Here is an 18,902-nt window from a genome sequence, read left to right on the forward strand (position 1 = left end):
CCTCTCTCTATGCAGCCCCCCTTTAGAGATCATTACTGGAGACTGTGGTGGTTCTGGCTACAGGTCCTGGGGTTAAACAGTTACAGGCTCTCTCCTGTGACCCGTGGCATATAGGCTTAGTCCTCTGCATGTCGGCCTGAGAGGAGAGCCCCCGTGTGAGGTGGGCTCTGGGCTCTGCTTTGCTCTGCTCTGACACCACAGCTGCCCTGTCGTGCCTGACCACACTCCCAGATACCCCACCACTCCCTAATACTCTCATTCATTCACTTTAAAGTGATAGTTCACTCCAAAATCAAAGTTTGTTAGACATGTCAGACCTCAAAAGTTGTCTAATGTTAAATGACTTAACAAAATAATAGACATGAGTATTATGTATTTAAAGTAGATAGTTAACCCTCCTGTTGTGTTCTGGTCGAATTGGATGGATTTACATGTTTTCTCTCTGAAAAATGTAGATAATTTAATCTGATTGTCATAAGGTTCCATGACTTTGTCTACACAGGGCATCTGAACACACAAAATACATTTTGATGATTTTCATAAAACTTTGGGTGTTTTATTTATCTTTTGTACACCTGTGGTGTTCCCGGTCAAAAATGACCGGTCATTAGAAATTAATGGGTGAGACTACAATTAGTGTATAAAATTGAGTTCAGGCACATGCCCATTCATCAGATGGACTCACTTGCTCTCCCAGACCCCCACATGCATGTGTGTTTGAGCACACACACACACACCTCACTCCCCTTCTTGGCTTCCATGGTAACCCCCACAGGAACCTTTCCCCAATAGAATCTTTCCCCCATGGGAACTATACCTGTTGGCATTCTCACAAACAATCGCAACATTTTTTCAATAATATATAGAACTTTTCTCGCAGCTCTGGTATATAAAGCTTTTTTGAGGCCTTGCTCACAATTCATTCTGTGGCAGCACAATGACCAAACGATATACTGTATGTGAGGCTCTTGATCATATCTTTGATCATGACACTGGTGAGGAGGAGAGAGTCCTTGTTAAACTTTGACACAAAGGATTCTGTGATCAATAGCACAATATATTTCATCAGAGTATTTATTGTAGTCAGAATAATCCATACATTATGCTTTTTTTACTCAAATACGAGTTGTATGTCAATGAGGCCAACAGGCCATAAATAGCAAATAGAAGTTCAAAACTTGTAATGTTCACAAGAACGTAAGTTGATAAAAAGATCTAACACAACATTAGGTGATAATATATGTATTATTATGGATTCATAATCAGCTATAATGGGGCGGTCATTTTGGACCGGGAACACAGAATGAATTAACATGAAACGAACACAACAGGGGGGTTAAGATAATCCGTGATGTGTGTGTTAACATCTGAAATATGCTAGTGTTTAGTTGCTATCCAATCCTTTTGTACATAGCATGTCTATGCATTTAACCTCTCTGACAAGCTGGGCTCCAAACCCAGGAAGCAATTGAGACAGCATGCTTGCCCAACATATTTCATCTTTATAAGAGAATGCCTCTAATAAGTGAATGTACTGTTCCAGCTGTTTTGACTGTGGATAACTCTGTGGTGGACTTGGAGACCATCGAGGCTTTATATGAAAATGTGAGTATTCAGAAGTGTGTTGTAAAGTCATCCAACAGCATGAGAGAAATGTGAGATGCCAAACTCCTTTTTAAAGGTCCAAGGCAGCTGTTTTTATCACAATATCAAATCATTTATGGTAACAATTAAGTTCCTTACTGTGATTGTTTTCAATTAAAATGATAAAAAAGAAACAAAAATAGCTTCTTAAATAAGAGCAATTTCATAAGCAAGAATTCTGCGATGACTGTCTGTGAGTGGTCTGAGTGGGGAGGGGAAATCTGAAAATTAGATCTTATTGGCAGAGAGGTTTGAACTCTCTTTCTAATTGGTCTATTAACTAATTTACCACCAAAACAGGCAACAATTTCCTGTCGTCTTTTCAAACAGCTCTTACACTAAAAGGGCATTATCATCATGTTCACCATTTCATACTATTATTCCAACCTCATAGTGTGGAAATATATATAAAACACAGGAAAATCATGTTTTTGACCACACTGGGCCATTAAGTATTTTTCTCCGCATGCTTTTGTTAAACTAGACCAGTGCTCCATAACATCTGCTAGCCTACAGCTAATTTCTCAGTGATGTCACACTCAACATTTGTCTATTGCTATTCTGTCTTGTTTTGCGTTGACTATGTCTAAATCGTTCATTGTTACAGCTCTATTGCTGTCCTCTAACCTGTCCTGTTTGTGTGTGATCACAGAGGGCCACTAGTGACGAGCTGGAGAAGATCAAAAAACACTATGAAACATCCAAGGAGGATGAGGTGAAGCTACTGGACAAGCCTGAACAGTATGCGTACTTCTCCACCACCCAAGGGTTCAGGGAGATGGGTAGTAGAACACTGGACCCTGACTTCTACTGCAGTCAGAGAACTACAACCTCATACACACAGAAAACCATCCCCTCCTGTGAATTAAACACGTCAACACAATTTCAGAGGCTACTTTGATTTTGGCTGAGTTTTTTTTAGAAATGCATCATGTGGTTTCTAATGTGTACAGCCAGAGACAAACAGTTTGATTATGAAACACTTTGGTCTTTGGCAGCCTGAGGCTCACTCGTCATATCGAGGGGTTCTTTAGAGCCAAACCATTATAGGGAGATATTTAACATAAACATAACTTAAAAAAGGTGGCATCAATTTTGTGTTTATTTCTCTTTTAATAAGTAAATAAACCAAGCTCCTTATTGTTACTCAGACTGTAAATATTTGTTCCTGGTCTGTTTGCAACCTCCATGATCTGAAAGCTCCATAGCTGGCTGACTGACTCGAAACACGTGCATGTTTGTGTGTGTGTGTGTGTGTGTGTGTGTGTGTGTGTGTGTGTGTGTGTGTGTGTGTGTGTGTGTGTGTGTGTGTGTGTGTGTGTGTGTGTGTGTGTGTGTGTGTGTGTGTGTGCGCGTGCGTGCGTGCTTGTGTCCACACGTGTGTCTCTGAGTGAACGAAAAAGTTAGACGGCTGCTGGCTCTCAGGGAGGCGTCTCTCCCATGGGGGTTAAACGTAGCTGGCCTGTTAATGACTTGTCACTGTGGGGTTGAGGGCCATGTTTGAACAGAGCTGTCACTAGACTGTGAGTCATACCCACTCAGTGTCTGCCTCCATCAGCAGCCTGATCCCACAGGATATTACTGCTCTCCTCGGATATGTCCCTGTTTACATGAGTCGGCCTGATGCTCCCTTTGATCAATCAGCGCTCTGGCCCTCCTTCAGTTGACCCTGGACCTATCAAACTATCAGAGCAGGACGACTCATGACTATCAGCTGCTAGTTAAAAGCCATACTGACTCAGCCGTGTGTGTGTGGAAGCAGCGCAGCCAAGGATTAAAAATAGTTCTTCCTGTTGGACATTTTGTTTAATTTTGTCATAACACATTATTTCCCCTTGTGCAGGTTCTTGTATGAACTCTCCCAGATTCCAGACTTCTCTGGCCGGTCCCACTGCATCATATTCCAGTCTATCTTCCTCGACTCCATGTCCTCCATCCACCGCAAAGTAGAAATAGTCTCCACCGTGAGCAAAGTAAGATTGGACATGACTTCAATCTTGGTTTGTTATTGTATGAGCTTATAACATGCTGAACGTGTGTGTGTGTGTGTGTGTCAGGATCTGCTAGACTGTAGCAGTGTGAAGGATGTGATGGGGCTGGTCCTAGCCTTTGGGAACTACATGAACGGAGGCAACAGGACACGAGGTCAAGCTGATGGCTTTGGCCTGGAGATCCTGCCCAAACTGAAGGACGTCAAGAGCAGGGTACACTCATCACACATGAACACGTATTATACTGGTTTTATCTACAGTATACTTCCTGTCTGACCTCTGTATCTTTTAGGACAATCGTATCAGTCTGGTGGATTATGTGGTTGCATACTATCTGCGCAATTTCGACGAGGTACAATATTTATGAACACATTTCCTACAATGGACTAAAAGCTAACGACTTCTGGTTTTTCCTCATGTTTTGTCATTTATGCGTTGTTTGTTGGTTTACAGCACGCAGGAACAGACAAGAGTGCATTCCCACTTCCTGAACCACAGGATTTCTTCCTGGCCGCTCAGGTCAAGTTTGAAGACCTCACAAAAGACATGAGGAAGCTGAAGAGGGACCTGACTGGTAAGATGTGTTATTTCAGTCTTTTATAATCAACTCACAGAACACCACCAGGCATGCAGAGAGGCATCCTGACCTATATGTAGTAGGATCCTTATTGTAGATTCTGTCTTCTCCCATGTTTCAGGGTAGATTCAGGATCTCAGACGCTCTGAAGCACCTTTTCCTTAACAGGCATGACATCATCACTCCTGAATATCCCCCAGCCCTCATCATGCTCTCTGCTCTTATGTGAGAACTGTCAGTGTCTTCATATTGGCCAAAGCAAGACTATCTCTCTGAAACGTTTAAAGATGATACGAAAGCTGGGTGGAAATGCAGTAAACGTGCAACACTCTCATGAGAAACGTGTTCATGTGGCTGGTATCAGGAGCTCGGTGCTCGCCGGCATGGTCCGCCCAGTTCGCCAGGCAGCTAGTCAGTTAGCCAGGGACTCAGCCAGCCAGCCAGCCAGTCAGTGGTCCGCTGGGCCGTCCGGGGGTTAAAGGCATGGCACCCCCAGCGCCCTGGTGTCTGTGATTATTTAAATCAACCAATAATATGGCATATGAAAGCAATTAGATATGCTCTCCACTCTCCCCTCCTAGTGCAGATTGCTGTTAAACCTTGATCCTCTCTGACCTGGGGGAAAAATACTAAGTCTACAAAAGAGCCCCAGACCCACCTCAAGCTGTCACTCATTTATTAGGAAAAATGGAAGACTTAAACACAATAAATGTAACATAAGGGCCCTCTTATTTGATCTCTACTGCAGGAAAAAAATGTTACAGTCTCGCCCGGGAGTCCTCGGGGTATTGGCAGGGAGCAGTGAGCGTGAATTCTCAGTGTTTGGTGAGGTCCACCTATGACTCCCATTTTTATCCTCCCCGCCAGCCGCCAGGAATAAATATTTATGCTGCACTATTATAAACCACCCTAAAGAAACCAAATGGTCTTAATTATATCAGATGACTTCCATTCACATCTTAATTGTGTCTAACACTGGCTGGTGCTAACACTGGATCACACCTCCGTGGACTTTGTAGAGAGTGTACTGCTGAAAGGAGAGATTAGCGGGGCTAGGGAGCATCATGATGACTCCTGTTTTGTCCTCATCTTTGATGCCTTGGTAAGGTTCAGGGATGTCCAGGCTATATATTTCTCTCTCCATATCGCTCTTCCTCAGAGTGAGACTCTCCTAAGTAGCCAAGCAGATGTATGTATGTGCGTGTCTGGTCCGAGACGATGCACGGGAGCAGGTCAGGCTCCATGGCCTGGCGGCTGCCCTCTCCTCCATTCCACCGTGCAGAAACATGATCCTCATTTGATCTGCCTTCCTGTTTGGGCAGGAGGTGATGACCTCTCTCTAGGTCTCTTTCTGGGGATGGGGGGGGGGGGGGGGTGCTAGGATCCATCCCTTCTCTCCTGCACAAGGAGCAATGCTACTGTAGACTAATACCTGCATGTTTTTTCTCTAGTGTCTTCTGAGGCTTTCAGTTCTATGTGTCCACAGAGGTGCCTTTCTATCAGTCCACAGAGGTGCCTGTCCCTTTCTATCAGTCCAGAGAGGTGCCTGTCCCTTTTTTTGTGTCCACAGAGTTTCTTGTCCCCTTCTATGTGTCCACAGAGATGCATGCCCCTTTATATGTGTCCACAGAGGTGCATGCCCCTTTATATGTGTCCACAGAGGTGCCTGTCCCTTTCTATGTGTCCACAGAGGTGCCTGTTCTTTTCTGTGTCCACAAAGGTGCCTGTCCCTTTCTATGTGTCCAGATAGGTGCCTGTCCCTTTGGGGGCTACAGTACATGTAGATATTCCTGGAGAGTATCCTTAGTTCACCCAGTCCCAGGGATTTATGTGGGGACAGAGAGGGACCTTTCCTCCCATCAGGGCTAGCGGAGGCCACGGCCACGTAAAGCTCTCTTTAACTGCTGGGTAATTGGGGTGGACAGTGAGGCAGGGACGCTACTGAATGAAATAGTATCAAATAAAATAGAACAGTCAGAGCTCATTTGCTGCCCAGGGGAGTTTAGTGTTTCACAGAAGGCCTGTGAGGGGTTAGGCATTCATCACCATGGCAAATCAGACAGTGTCTTTACTTTAAATGCCCCTTAATGTCAGGTCGAGGCAAGGCCTTTACCCTGAAGCCTGTTTTACGACAGAGGCTCTGGTTGGAATTCCATGTGTGGAGTCGTTGGGGTAGAGTATCGCCACCTCTCCTCCCCACATAACAGTTAAATATAGTCTCCTCAGCTTGCTGAAAGAAAGGCACAAGATGCAGGGAACATGCAGAGGGTAGAGAATGCATATTTTGTAAAAAAAAAAGGGTAGGTAATCTATTAAATTACTAGATTTAGAATTTAAGTCTATCAAATAACATTACCTGCATCATTTCTAATCCCCTCTCCCCTGGTTGGAGCACTTGGTGGAAAATATTACAATTAGTCAAAAGTTTGGACACACCTACTCATTCCAGGGTTTTTCTTTATTTTTTACTATGTTCTACATTGTATAATAATAGTGAAGACATCAAACTAGGAAATAACACACATAGAATCATGTAGTAACCAAAAAATGTTAAACAAATCAAAATATATTTTATATTTGAGATTCTTCAAAGAGCCACCCTTTGCCTTGATGACAGCTTTGCACACTCTTTGCATTCTCTCAACCAGCTTCATGATGAATGCTTTTCCAGCAGTCTTGAAGGAGTTCCCACACATGCTGAGCACTTGTTGGCTGCTTTTCCTTCACTCTGCAGTCCAACTCTTCCCAAACCATCTTCAATGGGTTGAGGTTGGGTGATTGTGGAGGCCAGGTCATCTGATGCAGCACTCCATCACTCTCCTTCTTGGTCAGATAGCCCTTACACAGCCTGGAGGTGTCCAGTATGGATAGTATGGACGCCTGGAGTCCAGTATGGACTGAACTGCATACGCCGGAGCCCCCTCGATGTCCAGAGGGGGTGGAAGAACCTCCCGTACCTCAGATTCCTGGAGCGGACCAGCAACCACCAGCCTGAGGAGAGACACATGAAACGAGGGGTTAATACGGTAATAAGGGGGAGATGTAACCTATAACACACCTCGTTTATTCTCCTCAGGACTTTGAATGGCCCCACAAACCGCGGACCCAGCTTCCGGCAGGGCAGGCGGAGGGGCAGATTTCGGGTCGAGAGCCAGACCCGGTCCCCCGGTGTTCGCACTGGGGTGGCGGTCTGCGCCAGCCTTCTGACGTCTCACGGCCCGCTGAAGGTGCACATGAGCGGCGTCCCATGTCTCCTCTGAGCGCCTAAACCAGTCGTCCACCGTAGGAGCCTTCGATCTGGCTCTGATCTGGCTCTGATGCCATGGCGCCAGAACCGGCTGGTACCCCAGTACGCACTGGAAGGGGGAGAGGTTAGTGGAGGAGTGGCGGAGTGAGTTTTGGGCCATCTCTGCCCAGGGTATGGATGCCGCCCTCTCCCCCGGCCGGTCCTGGCAATACGACCGCAGAAACCTACCCACATCCTGGTTCACTCTCTCCACCTGCCCGTTACTCTCGGGGTGAAAACTTGAGGTAAGGCTGACCGAGACCCCCAGACATTCCATGAACGCCCTCCAGACCCTTGATGTGAACTGGGGACCTCGATCAGATACTATGTCCTCAGGCATCCGAAGTGCCGGAAGACGTGTGTGAACAGAGCCTCCACAGTCTGTAGGGCCGTAGGGAGACCGGGCAAAGGGAGGAGACGGCAGGACTTAGAAAACCGATCCACAATGACCAGGATCGTGGTGTTACCCTGTGAGGGAGGAAGATCCGTTAGGAAGTCCACCGACAGGTGCGACCGTGGCCGTTGTGGAACGGGTAAGGGTTGTAACTTCCCTCTGGGCAGGTGCTCATGCCCTTAGCCAAGGTGGACCACCAGTACTTCCCACTAAGACAGCGCACTGTCCGACCGATGCCCGGATGACCAGAGGAGGGTGACGTGTGGGCCCAATAGATCACAGCTCCTATCCCAGCCTCGGACGCGTCCACCTCCACTATGAACGCCAAAGAGGGATCCGGATGCGCCAGCACGGGAGCTGAGGTAAACAGAGCCCTCAGGTGACCAAAAGCCCTGTCCGCCTCAGCTGACCACTGCACCGGTCCCCCCTTCAGCAGTGAGGTAATAGGAGCCGCCACCTGACCAAAGCCCTGGATAAACCTCCGGTAGTAGTTGGCAAACCCGAGAAACCGCTGCACTTCCTTTACCGTGGTGGGAGTCGGCCAATTACGCACGGCTGAAATGCGGTCACTCTCCATCTCCACCCCTGATGTGGAAATGCGATACCCTAGGAAGGAGACGGCTTGCTGGAAGAACAGGCGTTTTTCAGCCTTGACGTACAGGTCATGCTCCAACAGTCGTCCAAGTACCCTGCGCACCAAGGACACATGCTCGGCGCATGTAGCGGAGTATATCAGAATGTCATCGATATACACCACTACACCCTGCCCATGCAGGTCCTTGAAAATCGAATCTACAAAGGATTGGAAGACTGATGGAGCATTCATCAACCCGTACGGCATGACGAGGCATTCATAATGGCCTAATGTGGTACTAAACGCCGCCTTCCACTCGTCTCCCTCCTGGATACGCACCAGGTTGTACGCGCTCCTGAGATCCAATTTAGTGAAGAAGTGCGCCCTGTGCATTGACTCAATCGCCGTGGCGATAAGAGATAGCAGGTAACTGTACCTCACTGTGATTTGATTGAGACCTCTATAGTCAATGCTCGGGCGCAGATCTCCATCCTTCTTCTTCACAAAAAAGAAACTCGAGGAGGCAGGTGAAGTGGAGGGCCGAATGTACCCCTGCCCCAGAGATTCGGAGACATATGTTTCCATAGCCGCCGTCTCCTCTTGCGACAAGGGATACATGTGACTCCTGGGAAGTGCTGCGTCTACCAGGAGATTTATCGCACAATCCCCCCGTTGATGGGGTGGTAATTGAGTCGCCTTCTTTTTACAGAAGGCGAGAGCCAAATCAGCATATTCAGAGGGGATGCGCATGGTGGAGACCTGGTCTGGACTCTCCACCGTAGTAGCACTGACGGAAACCCCTAAACACCTCCCCGAGCACTTTCGTGACCTCCCCGTGAGAGCCCTCTGTTGCCACGAAATAGTGGGGTCATGACAGGCCAACCAGGGTAAGCCCAGCACCACGGGAAACGCAGGAGAATCAATAAGATTGATTCGGGCCACTCTGGCATCTCCGGGCAGACGGGCCACTCTGGCATCTCCGGGCAGACGGGCGGCTCTGGCGGCTCCTGACTGGCGGGCGGCTCTGGCGACTCCTGACTGGCGGACGGCTCAGGCGACTCCTGACTGGCGGACGTCTCTGGCGACTCCTGACTGGCGGGCAGCTCTGGCGACTCCTGACTGGCGGGCAGCTCTGGCGACTCCTGACTGGCGGGCAGCTCTGGCGACTCTTGACTGGCGGGCAGCTCTGGCGACTCTTGACTGGCGGGCAGCTCTGGCGACTCTTGACTGGCGGGCAGCTCTGGCGACTCTTGACTGGCGGGCAGCTCTGGCAGCTCCTGACTGGTGAGGCTGGGCTGATGCACTAGACGCCTGATGCGTGGGGCTGGTACTGGACGTGCCAGCCTGGAGACACGCACCTCCATGCTAGTGCGTATAGCGGGAAACACCGGACCGTAGAGGCGCACTGGCGGTCTTGAGCGCAGGGTTGGCATCACCCCTTCAGGCTCGATGCTCACTTCGCCCTGGCACATGCGGGGCGCTGGTACTGTGCCTACCGGCCTGAAAATCCCAGGCCTCACCACAGCCCCAACCCCAAAGCACGGGACCTGTCCAGTCTGTTTCAGCCTAAACAGGGTACGGGGAGCTGGCCTGGGGCTCCATCCTTGCCCCGTCAAACAGCCCTTGTGCCCCCCCCCAAAAACATTATTGGGGCTGTCTCTCGGGTTCCCTTACCCGCTGTGTTCCCCAGTCCTCGCCAGAATTCCTCCGCTGCTTGGTCCTGTTGTGGTGGGTAATTCTGTAAGGGCTGTCATCATGGAGAGAAGAAGACCAAGGTGCAGCGGAGTTAGTGTTCATGATTTAATTCAAAACGGAACACTATACACTTACAAAAACAAGAAAACATCGACAGCTCAACAGTACTGACAGCATAACACACTGAACAGAAACAATTACCCACAACCACAAGGAAAAACACACACTACTATATAGGACTCCCAATCAAAGGCAACTCAACACACCTGCCTTCAATTGGGAGTCCAACAACCAACTCACCACGTAACACAAACATCTCTGCCACGTCCTGACCAAAACTACTACAATTGCTCCCTGTGCTGGTCAGGACGTGACAGAGGGTTAAATAGATTAACAATAATTAGGGGAATGAAAAACAGGTGTGTAGAAACAAAGACAAAACAAATGGAAAATGAAAAGTGGATCGGCGATGGCTAGTAGACCGGCGACGCCGACCGCCGAGCGCCGCCCGAACAAGGAGAGGAACCGGCTTCGGCTGAAGTCGTGACAGTCTGAGTCCGTTCAGCCAGTTGGTTTCTCAGTTAATCGTACAGACAGGAATAAATATCTCTCTGGGAAGAACAAGGTTGGGGGTGTATGTTTCATGATTAATTGCTCATGGTGTTGTGATAACATACAGGAACTCCAGTCCTTTTGTTCACCCGACCTGGAATACCTCACAATCAAATAACGACATTATTACCTCCCAAGATAATTCTCTTCGGTTATAGTCACAGCTGTGTATATTCCCCTCAAGCCGATACTACGACGGCCCTCAAAGAACTTCACTGGACTTTATGCAAACTGGAAACCACATATCTTGAGGCCGCATTTATTGTAGCTGGGGATTTTAACAAAGCAAATTTGAAGAAAACATTACCAATGTTTTATCAACACATTGACTGTAATACTCACGCTGCTAAAACACTCGACCACTGCTACTCCAACTTCCAGGATGCCTACAAGGACCTCCCCCGCCCTCCCTTCGGCAAATCTGATCACGACTCGATTTTGCTCCTCCCTTCCTATAGGCAGAAACTCAAACAGGAAGTACCCATGCTAAGGGCTATTCAACACTAGTCTGACCATTCAGAATCCACACTTCAAGATTGTTTTGGTCCCGCGGACTGGGATATGCTCCGGGTAGCCTCCGAGAACAACATAGACGAACATACTGAGACAGTGACTGAGTTTATCAGGAAGTGTATAGGAGATGTTGTACCCAATGTGACTATTAAAACCTACCCTAATCAGAAACCGTGGATAGATGGCAGCATTCATGCAAAACTGAAAGTGCAAAACTGATCGCATCTAACCATGGCAAGGTGACTGGGAATATGGATGAATACAAACAGTGTAGTTATTCCCTCCGTAAGGCAATCAAACAGGCAAAACGGCAGTTTAGAGTCAAAGTGGAGGCGCAATTCAACGGCTCAGACCCGAGATGTATGTGGCAGGGTCTACAGACAATCACGGACTATAAAGGGAAAAGCAGCCACATGGCGGACACCGACATCGTGTTTCACGCTAAACACCTTCTTCGCCCATTTTGAGGATAATACAGTGCCACCGACGCAGCCCGCTACCAAGGACTATGGGCTCTCCTTCTCCGTGGCCGACGTGAGTAAGACGTGTGTTTATGGACATATTCAATCTCTCCCTACCCTAGTCTGTTGTCCCCACATGCTTCAAGATGTCCACCATTGTTCCTGTACCCAAGAAAGCAAAGGTAACTGAACTAAATGACAATCGCCCATAGCACTCACTTCTGTCATCATGAAGTGCTTTGAGAGACTAGTAAAGGTTCATACCTGTCACCCTAGACCCACTTCAATTTGCTTACCGCCCCAACAGACCCACAGACGATGCAATCGCCATCACACTGCACACTGCCCTATCCCATCTGGACAAGAGGAAAACCTATGTAAGAATGCTGTTCATTGACTATAGCTCAGCATTCAACACCATTGTACCCTTCAAGATCATCATTAAGCTTGAGTCCCTAGGTCTGAACCCCGTCCTGTGCAGCTGAGTCCTGGACTTCCTGACGGGCCGCCCCCAGGTGGTGAAGGTAGGAACAACACCTCCACTTCGCTGATCCTCAACACTGGGGTCCCTCAAGGATACGTGCTGTACTCCCTGTTCACCCATGACTGCGTGGCCGCACACGCCTCCAACTCAATCATCAAGTTTGCAGACGACACAACAGTAGTAGGCCTGATTTCCAACAATGACGAGACAGCCTACAGGGAGGAGGTGAGGGCCCTGGGTGCCAGGCAACTACACCTCCCACAACCGCAGGGCAATCCAGAGGGTGGTGCGGTCTGCCCAATGCATAATCGGGGGCAAACTACCTGCCCTCCAGGACACCTACAGCACCCGTTGTCACAGGAAGGCCAAAAAGATCATCAAGGGCAAAAACCACCCGAGCCACTGCCTACCTATCATCCAGAAGGCGGGGTCAGTACAGGTGCATCAAAGCTGGGACCGAGACTAAAAAACAGCTTCTATCTCAAGGCCATCAGACCGTTAAATAGTCATTACTAGCACTTTAGAGGCTTCTGCCCTATACATAGACTTGAAATCACTGGCCACTTTAATAATTGGAACACTAGTCACTTTAATAATGTTTACATATTTTGCATTACTCATCTCATATGTATATACTGTATTCTGTCCTATTCTACTGTATCTTAGTCTATGCTACTCTGACATTGCTCATCCAAATATTTATATGTTCTTAATTCCATTCCTTTTCTTTAGATTGTGTGTATTGTTAGATATTACTTGTTAGATATTAATGCACTGTTGGAACTAGAAACACAAGCAATTTGCTACACCCGCAATAACATTTGCTAAACATGTGTATGCCAGCAGCATACCACCCTGCATTCCACTGCTGGCTTGCTTCTGAAGCTAAGCAGGGTTGGTCCTGGTCAGTCCCTGGATGGGAGACCAGATGCTGCTGGAAGTGGTGTTGGAGGGACAGTAGGAGGCACTCTTTCCTCTGGTCTAAAAAAGATCCCAATGCCCCAGGGCAGTGATTGGGGACATTGTCCTGTGTAGGGTGCCATCTTTTGGATGGGACATTAAACGGGTGTCCAGACTCTCTGAGGTCATTAAAGATCCAATTGCACTTATTGTAAGAGTAGGGGTGTTAACCCCGGTGTCCTGGCTAAATTCCCAACCTGGCCCTCATACCATCATGGCCATCTAATCATCCCCAGCTTACAATTGGCTCCTCTTCCATGAAACTATTCCCCAGGTTGTTGCTGTAAATGAGAATGTGTTCTCAGTCAACTTACCTGGTAAAATAAAAAAGTAGGTGACAAATACATTTGATTAGCTTGTGTTCTTGGCCCAAGCAAGTTTCTTATTGGTGTCCTTTTAGTAGTGGTTTCTTTGCAGCAATTTGAACATAAAGGCCTGATTCAAGCAGTCTTCTCTGAACAGTTGATGTTGAGATGTGTCTGTCACTTGAACTCTGTGAAGCATTTATTTGGGCTGCAATCTGAGGCTGGTAACTCTAATGAACTTATCTTCTGTAGCAGAGGTAACTCTGGGTCTTCCTTTCCTGTGGCGGTCCTCATGAGAAACAGTTTCATTTTAGCGCTTGATTGTTTTTGCGACTGCACTTGAAGAAACAGTCAAAGTTCTTGAAATTTTCCGGTCTGACTAACCTTCATGTCTTAAAATAATGATGGACTCTCATTTCTCTTTGCTTATTTGAGCTGTTCTTGCCATAATATGGACTTGGTATTTTACCAAATAGGGCTATCTTCTGTATACAACCCCTACCATGTCACAACACAACTGACTGGCTCAAACGCATTAAGAAGGAAAGAAATTCCAGGCCTCCCGAGTGGCAGTGCTAGCTGTGCCACAAGAGATTCTGTGTTCGAGTCCAGGCTCTGTCACAGCCGGCCGCAACCAGGAGACCCATGGGACGGGTCACAATTGGCCCAGCGTCGTCCGGGTTAGGGGAGGGTTTGGCCAGCAGGGATGTCCTTGTCCCATCGCGCACTAGCAACTCCTGTGGCAGGCCGGGTACAGTGCACGCTGACACGGTGGCCAGGTGTACGGTGTTTCCTCCGACACATTGGTGTAGCTGGCTTCCTTGGTAAGTGGGCATTGTATCAAGAAGCAGTACGGCTTGGTTGGGTTGTGTTTCGGAGGACGTATGGCTCTCGACCTTCGCCTCTCCCTAGTCCGTACAGGAGTTGCAGTGATGAGACTGTAACTACCAACTGGATACCACGAAATTGAGGAGAAAAACGGGTTAAAATTAATTTTTTTTAAAAAGGAGGGAAAGAAATTCCACAAATTAACTTTTAACAAGGCACACCTGTTAATTGAAATGGATTCCAAGCTGGTTGAGAGAATGCCAAGAGTGCACATAGCTGTCGTCAAGGCAAGGGGTGGCTATTTGAAGAATCTAAAATATAAAATATGTTTTGATTTGTTTAACACTTTTTTGATTACTACATGATTCCATATGTGTTATTTCATAGTTTTGATATCTTCACTATTATTTTACAATGTAGAAAATAGAAAAATAAAGAAAAACCCTTGAATGAGTAGGTGTGTCCAAACCTTTGACTGATACTGTATATATATTTTGTTACGTTACAGCCTTATTCTAAAATTGATTAAATACTTTTTTTCCTCAGCAGTCTACACACAATGCCCAATAATGACAAAGTGAAAACAGGTTTGTAGATTGTTTTGCAAATGTTTTAAAAATATAAAGGTGCTTAGGTTCATCCTGTTTCTATTAATCATCACAACATCATTGGAGTCCACATGTGGTAAATTGATTGGACACGATTTGGAAAGGAACACACCTGTCTATATAAGTTCCCACAGTTGACAGTGCATGTCAAAGCAAAAACCAAGCCATGAGGTCGAAGGAATTGTCAGTAGAGCTCCGAGACAGGATTGTGTTGAAGCACAGTTCTGGGGAAGGGTACCAAAACATTTCTGCATCATTGAATGTCCCCAAGAACACAGTGGCTTCCACCATTCTTAAATGGAAGAAGTTTAGAACCACCAAGACTATTCCTAGAGTTGGCCGCCCAGCTAAACTGAGCAATCGGGGGAGAAGGGCCTTGGTCAGGGAGGTGACCAAGTACATGATGTTCACTCTGACAGAGCTCTAGAGTTCCTCTGTGGAGATGGGAGAACCTTCCAGAAGGACAACCATCTCTACAGCTCTCCAGCAATTAGGCCTTTATGGTAGAGTGGCCAGACGGAAGCCACTCCTCAGTAAAAGGCACATGACAGCCCGATTGGAGTTTGCCAAAAGTCCCCTAAAGACTCTCAAACCATGAGAAACAAGATTCTCTGATCTGATGAAACCAAGATTGAACTCTTTGGCCTGAATGCCAAGCGTCACATCTGGAGGAAACCTGGCACTACCCCTACGATGAAGCATGGTGGTGGCAGCATCATGCTGTGGGGATGAGGCAAAGTTGAACGGAGCAAAGTACAGAGAGATCCTTGATGACAACCTGCTGCAGAGCGGTCAGGACCTCAGACTGGGGCGAAGGTTCACCTTCCGATAGGACAACGACACTAAACACACAGCCAAGACAACACAGGAGTGACTTCGGAACAAGTCTCTGAATGTCTTTGAGTGGCCTAGCCAGAGCCTGGACTTGAAGCTGATCGAACATCTCTGGAGAGACCTGAAAACCTGACAGAGCTTGAAAGGATATGCAGAGAGGAATGGGAGAAACTTCCCAAATTCAGGTGTGCCAAACTTGTAGCGTCATACCCAAGAAGACTCGAGGCTGTAATCGCTGCCAAAGGTGATTCAACAAAGTACTGAGTAAAGGGTCTGAATAGTCATGTCAATGTAGTACATTTGCAAAGATTTCTAAAAACCTGTTTTTGCTTTGTTATTATGGGGTATTGTGTGTAGATTTATGAGTATTCTTTTTTTTAATCAATTTTAGAATGTGGCTGTAATGTAACAAAATGTGGAAAAAGTCAAGGGGTCTGAATACTTTACGAATGCACTGTCTATATTCATTTTGTATGATTTCCTCAAACCATGACCTCCCAAGCATTCCCTTACAGCAGAACAGAGCCCAGTGGTGGATTCTAGCTGACTCCCTGAACCTTGGAGAACCGTGTCTTACAACAAGTATTCGTTTCCAGGGTTGTGTGTACACAGTATGTCAGCATTGTGTTCTCAGACAGGCTCTGTAGGAGTTGGGCCAGGGTTGGATTCTGGATTTGTCCAGGCTGATAGAGGTAGATTTATCTTAGAGGGAGGAGCGGTGTCTTACTATACCTTTACAATAAGCCTCCTGGCTGGCCCCATGTAGCCTGGGTTATAGCAGGGCTCTTGCCTGGATGGGAGGGAGGTGGAAGCTGGGAGCCTGACAGTGCACTGGGTTTGTATATAATTGTGGATTAGAGAAAGAATTGTGCTTTAGAGCTGATGGAAAATGATCCAGTGCCTGGCGTAAATAACACTGATTTGTCAGGCCAGATCACGGACAAGACTAACCTCTCTCTTCCGACGAGAAAATAGTTTCCAAAACATTCATGCTATATGGGCAAAAACACTATGTAGTGTATGTATATCTGTAGCAGTTTTTTAAATTGTCAGTGATGCTTAGAAATAAAGTGCATAGCAAAATCAACATTAATCTTTAATTGAAGTGAGTTTTAGCAGTAGAACATTGAGAATATAAACCTTTTCTATATGGCAGTCAAGTATGTAGCTCCATGATTATCCAAGACAGTTTGTGTGTACAATGTTTTGTTTTCCAAACATCCCAGGGTTTACAGAATAATGTGGCATTGTCTTGATGTCCTAACATTTCCCTGTAGCTTTGGGCAAGCCATTGGTTAATGTGGAGGAATTCATGGTTCATTCATTACATCAAAGTGACAAGCTTGACTAACCGCATTTGCCATGTCTCGGAGCAGAAGTCAGACTCTGTCTTTTCATGTTAGCCCCTTCCCCATATTACAGTACAGTAACATACCTTATATGATGCAATCCTCTGGCATACCAGCTAGCCCAGTGTCCCTACAGGCAGCATGTAGTGGGCGTGCTTCCTGTGTACAAACTCTGTAGACTTTATGTATCCATGCCTTACTACAGTATTAACAACAAGCAGTTTGTGTCTGGCAACCCTTGAGAATATGGCCATCAAATCATCCTGCCATCATATCTGTCTTATATCACCACTCTAAACCCAAATAAACCTGCATGGACATCACAGATGTTAAGGTTTTGAACTAGATCCCTTTACATGTATTTGGATACTGATAATATGTGTGGGCATTTCATGTATTGCTTACAGTTCATGATGAGTAATTCTGTAAGTTAAGATACGTTTTATCTTGATTTACACATAGATATCTGTCACTTTCCACAATAATGCTGAATCCACTGTCTGTATGTGGGCTGACCCTGGCTGGAAATGGTAGGGAGCTTCTGTCTGTCTCCCAGCATGCAGCATTATCTCTGTGGTGGGAGACAGGTCCCCTGTGACCTGGTGACTGGACAGAAAGCCAGACAGGACAAACAACGCTGACGGTAGCAGTGCGGTCGGCTTCTGTCTGACCATGACGTGAACACAGAGTGTCAAACACAATCCTTAGAAACTGCTGGCTCTGCTATTTGATACTGTGCCTCAGCAGTTAACTGGTTAATACAGGTCACCGATATGAAAGCAACCCCCTTGTGGCAGTCTTTTGCGACAGAGTTTTTTCCTCTGAAAGAAGAGCCTCAAGTGAAGTCCCTGTCTTTCTCTCTCTCTCTCTCTCTCTCCTCCCTCCCTCACCCTCTCTGTCCCATTCTCTCCCCTCTCTCTCTCTCTCTCTGCTGCTGTGCCCACAGGGAAACTGATATGGTTGTTTGGGCACAGAGAGCCCAGATGAACACTCAGTGGCCAATTAGAGAACAGCATGGACATATTTACAGAACAGGCCCCTGGGAGCAGAGCGGGCTTCAGTTGGCCTGTTACACTGTAATACTACTGTTACACTGTAATACTACTGTTAAGCAGTAATACACACCGTTAAACTGTATTACTACTGTTAAACTGTAATACTACTGTTGCACTGTAATACTACTGTTACACTGTAATACTACTGTTACACTGTAATACTACTGTTACACTGTAATACTACTGTTACACTATAATACTACTGTTAAACTGTAATACTACTGTTACACTGTAATACTACTGTTACACTGTAATACTACTGTTAAACTGTAATACTACTGTTAAACGGTAATACACACTGTTAAACTGTAATACTATTGTTATACTGTTAAACTGTATATCCCCAGGTGACTTCTGCATCACTCCCTCCTCCTCTGCCTCCTCCTCTTCCTTCTACTAACCCTCCGTGATTATGTATTGTCACTGTATGACAATGTCCTAAACCAGAGGCCCACTGGGTTTTTATTTCACGCAGCTGCTGATGTTATTTGGGCTTCCTTCTTGTGGCCTACGCTGTCTGGACCACATTTTGGAGGGGAGCCGCCTCTAAATTGTAGTCTTGCTGTTTTGAACACCCTTTAATGTGCCCACTTGAGACAGGGGGATTTTAATGCGTGAGGGAGCTAATAGTTTTTTAAAAGTAGGATCTTTTCAGTTGTGTTAGAGCTAGATCACCTGATCAGGTGTGTGTCATGGTTGTCCCTCTCAGCTGTGGATGATGTGATTGGAATA

General features: G+C 46.6%; 1 protein-coding gene across 4 annotated transcripts in view; it reads left to right on the plus strand.

Annotated features, from left to right (window-relative positions):
- Positions 1–18,902, plus strand: part of LOC115162369 (formin) — a 106,078-nt gene that overhangs the window by 52,062 nt on the left and 35,114 nt on the right. For 3 of the 4 annotated variants that reach the window (XM_029713602.1, XM_029713603.1, XM_029713601.1), the window contains 6 exons: positions 1,544–1,605; positions 2,297–2,385; positions 3,488–3,617; positions 3,702–3,848; positions 3,928–3,987; positions 4,089–4,209. In XM_029713602.1, coding sequence (XP_029569462.1) covers positions 1,544–1,605; positions 2,297–2,385; positions 3,488–3,617; positions 3,702–3,848; positions 3,928–3,987; positions 4,089–4,209 — 609 coding nt within the window. Of the gene's footprint in view, positions 1–1,543; positions 1,606–2,296; positions 2,386–3,487; positions 3,618–3,701; positions 3,849–3,927; positions 3,988–4,088; positions 4,210–18,902 lie in introns of those variants that run through there. The other variant, XR_003869527.1, reaches the window with a different exon arrangement.

This window comes from Salmo trutta, chromosome 25 (genome assembly GCF_901001165.1).
Source record: "Salmo trutta chromosome 25, fSalTru1.1, whole genome shotgun sequence".
NCBI classification, from domain to species: Eukaryota; Metazoa; Chordata; class Actinopteri; order Salmoniformes; family Salmonidae; genus Salmo; species Salmo trutta.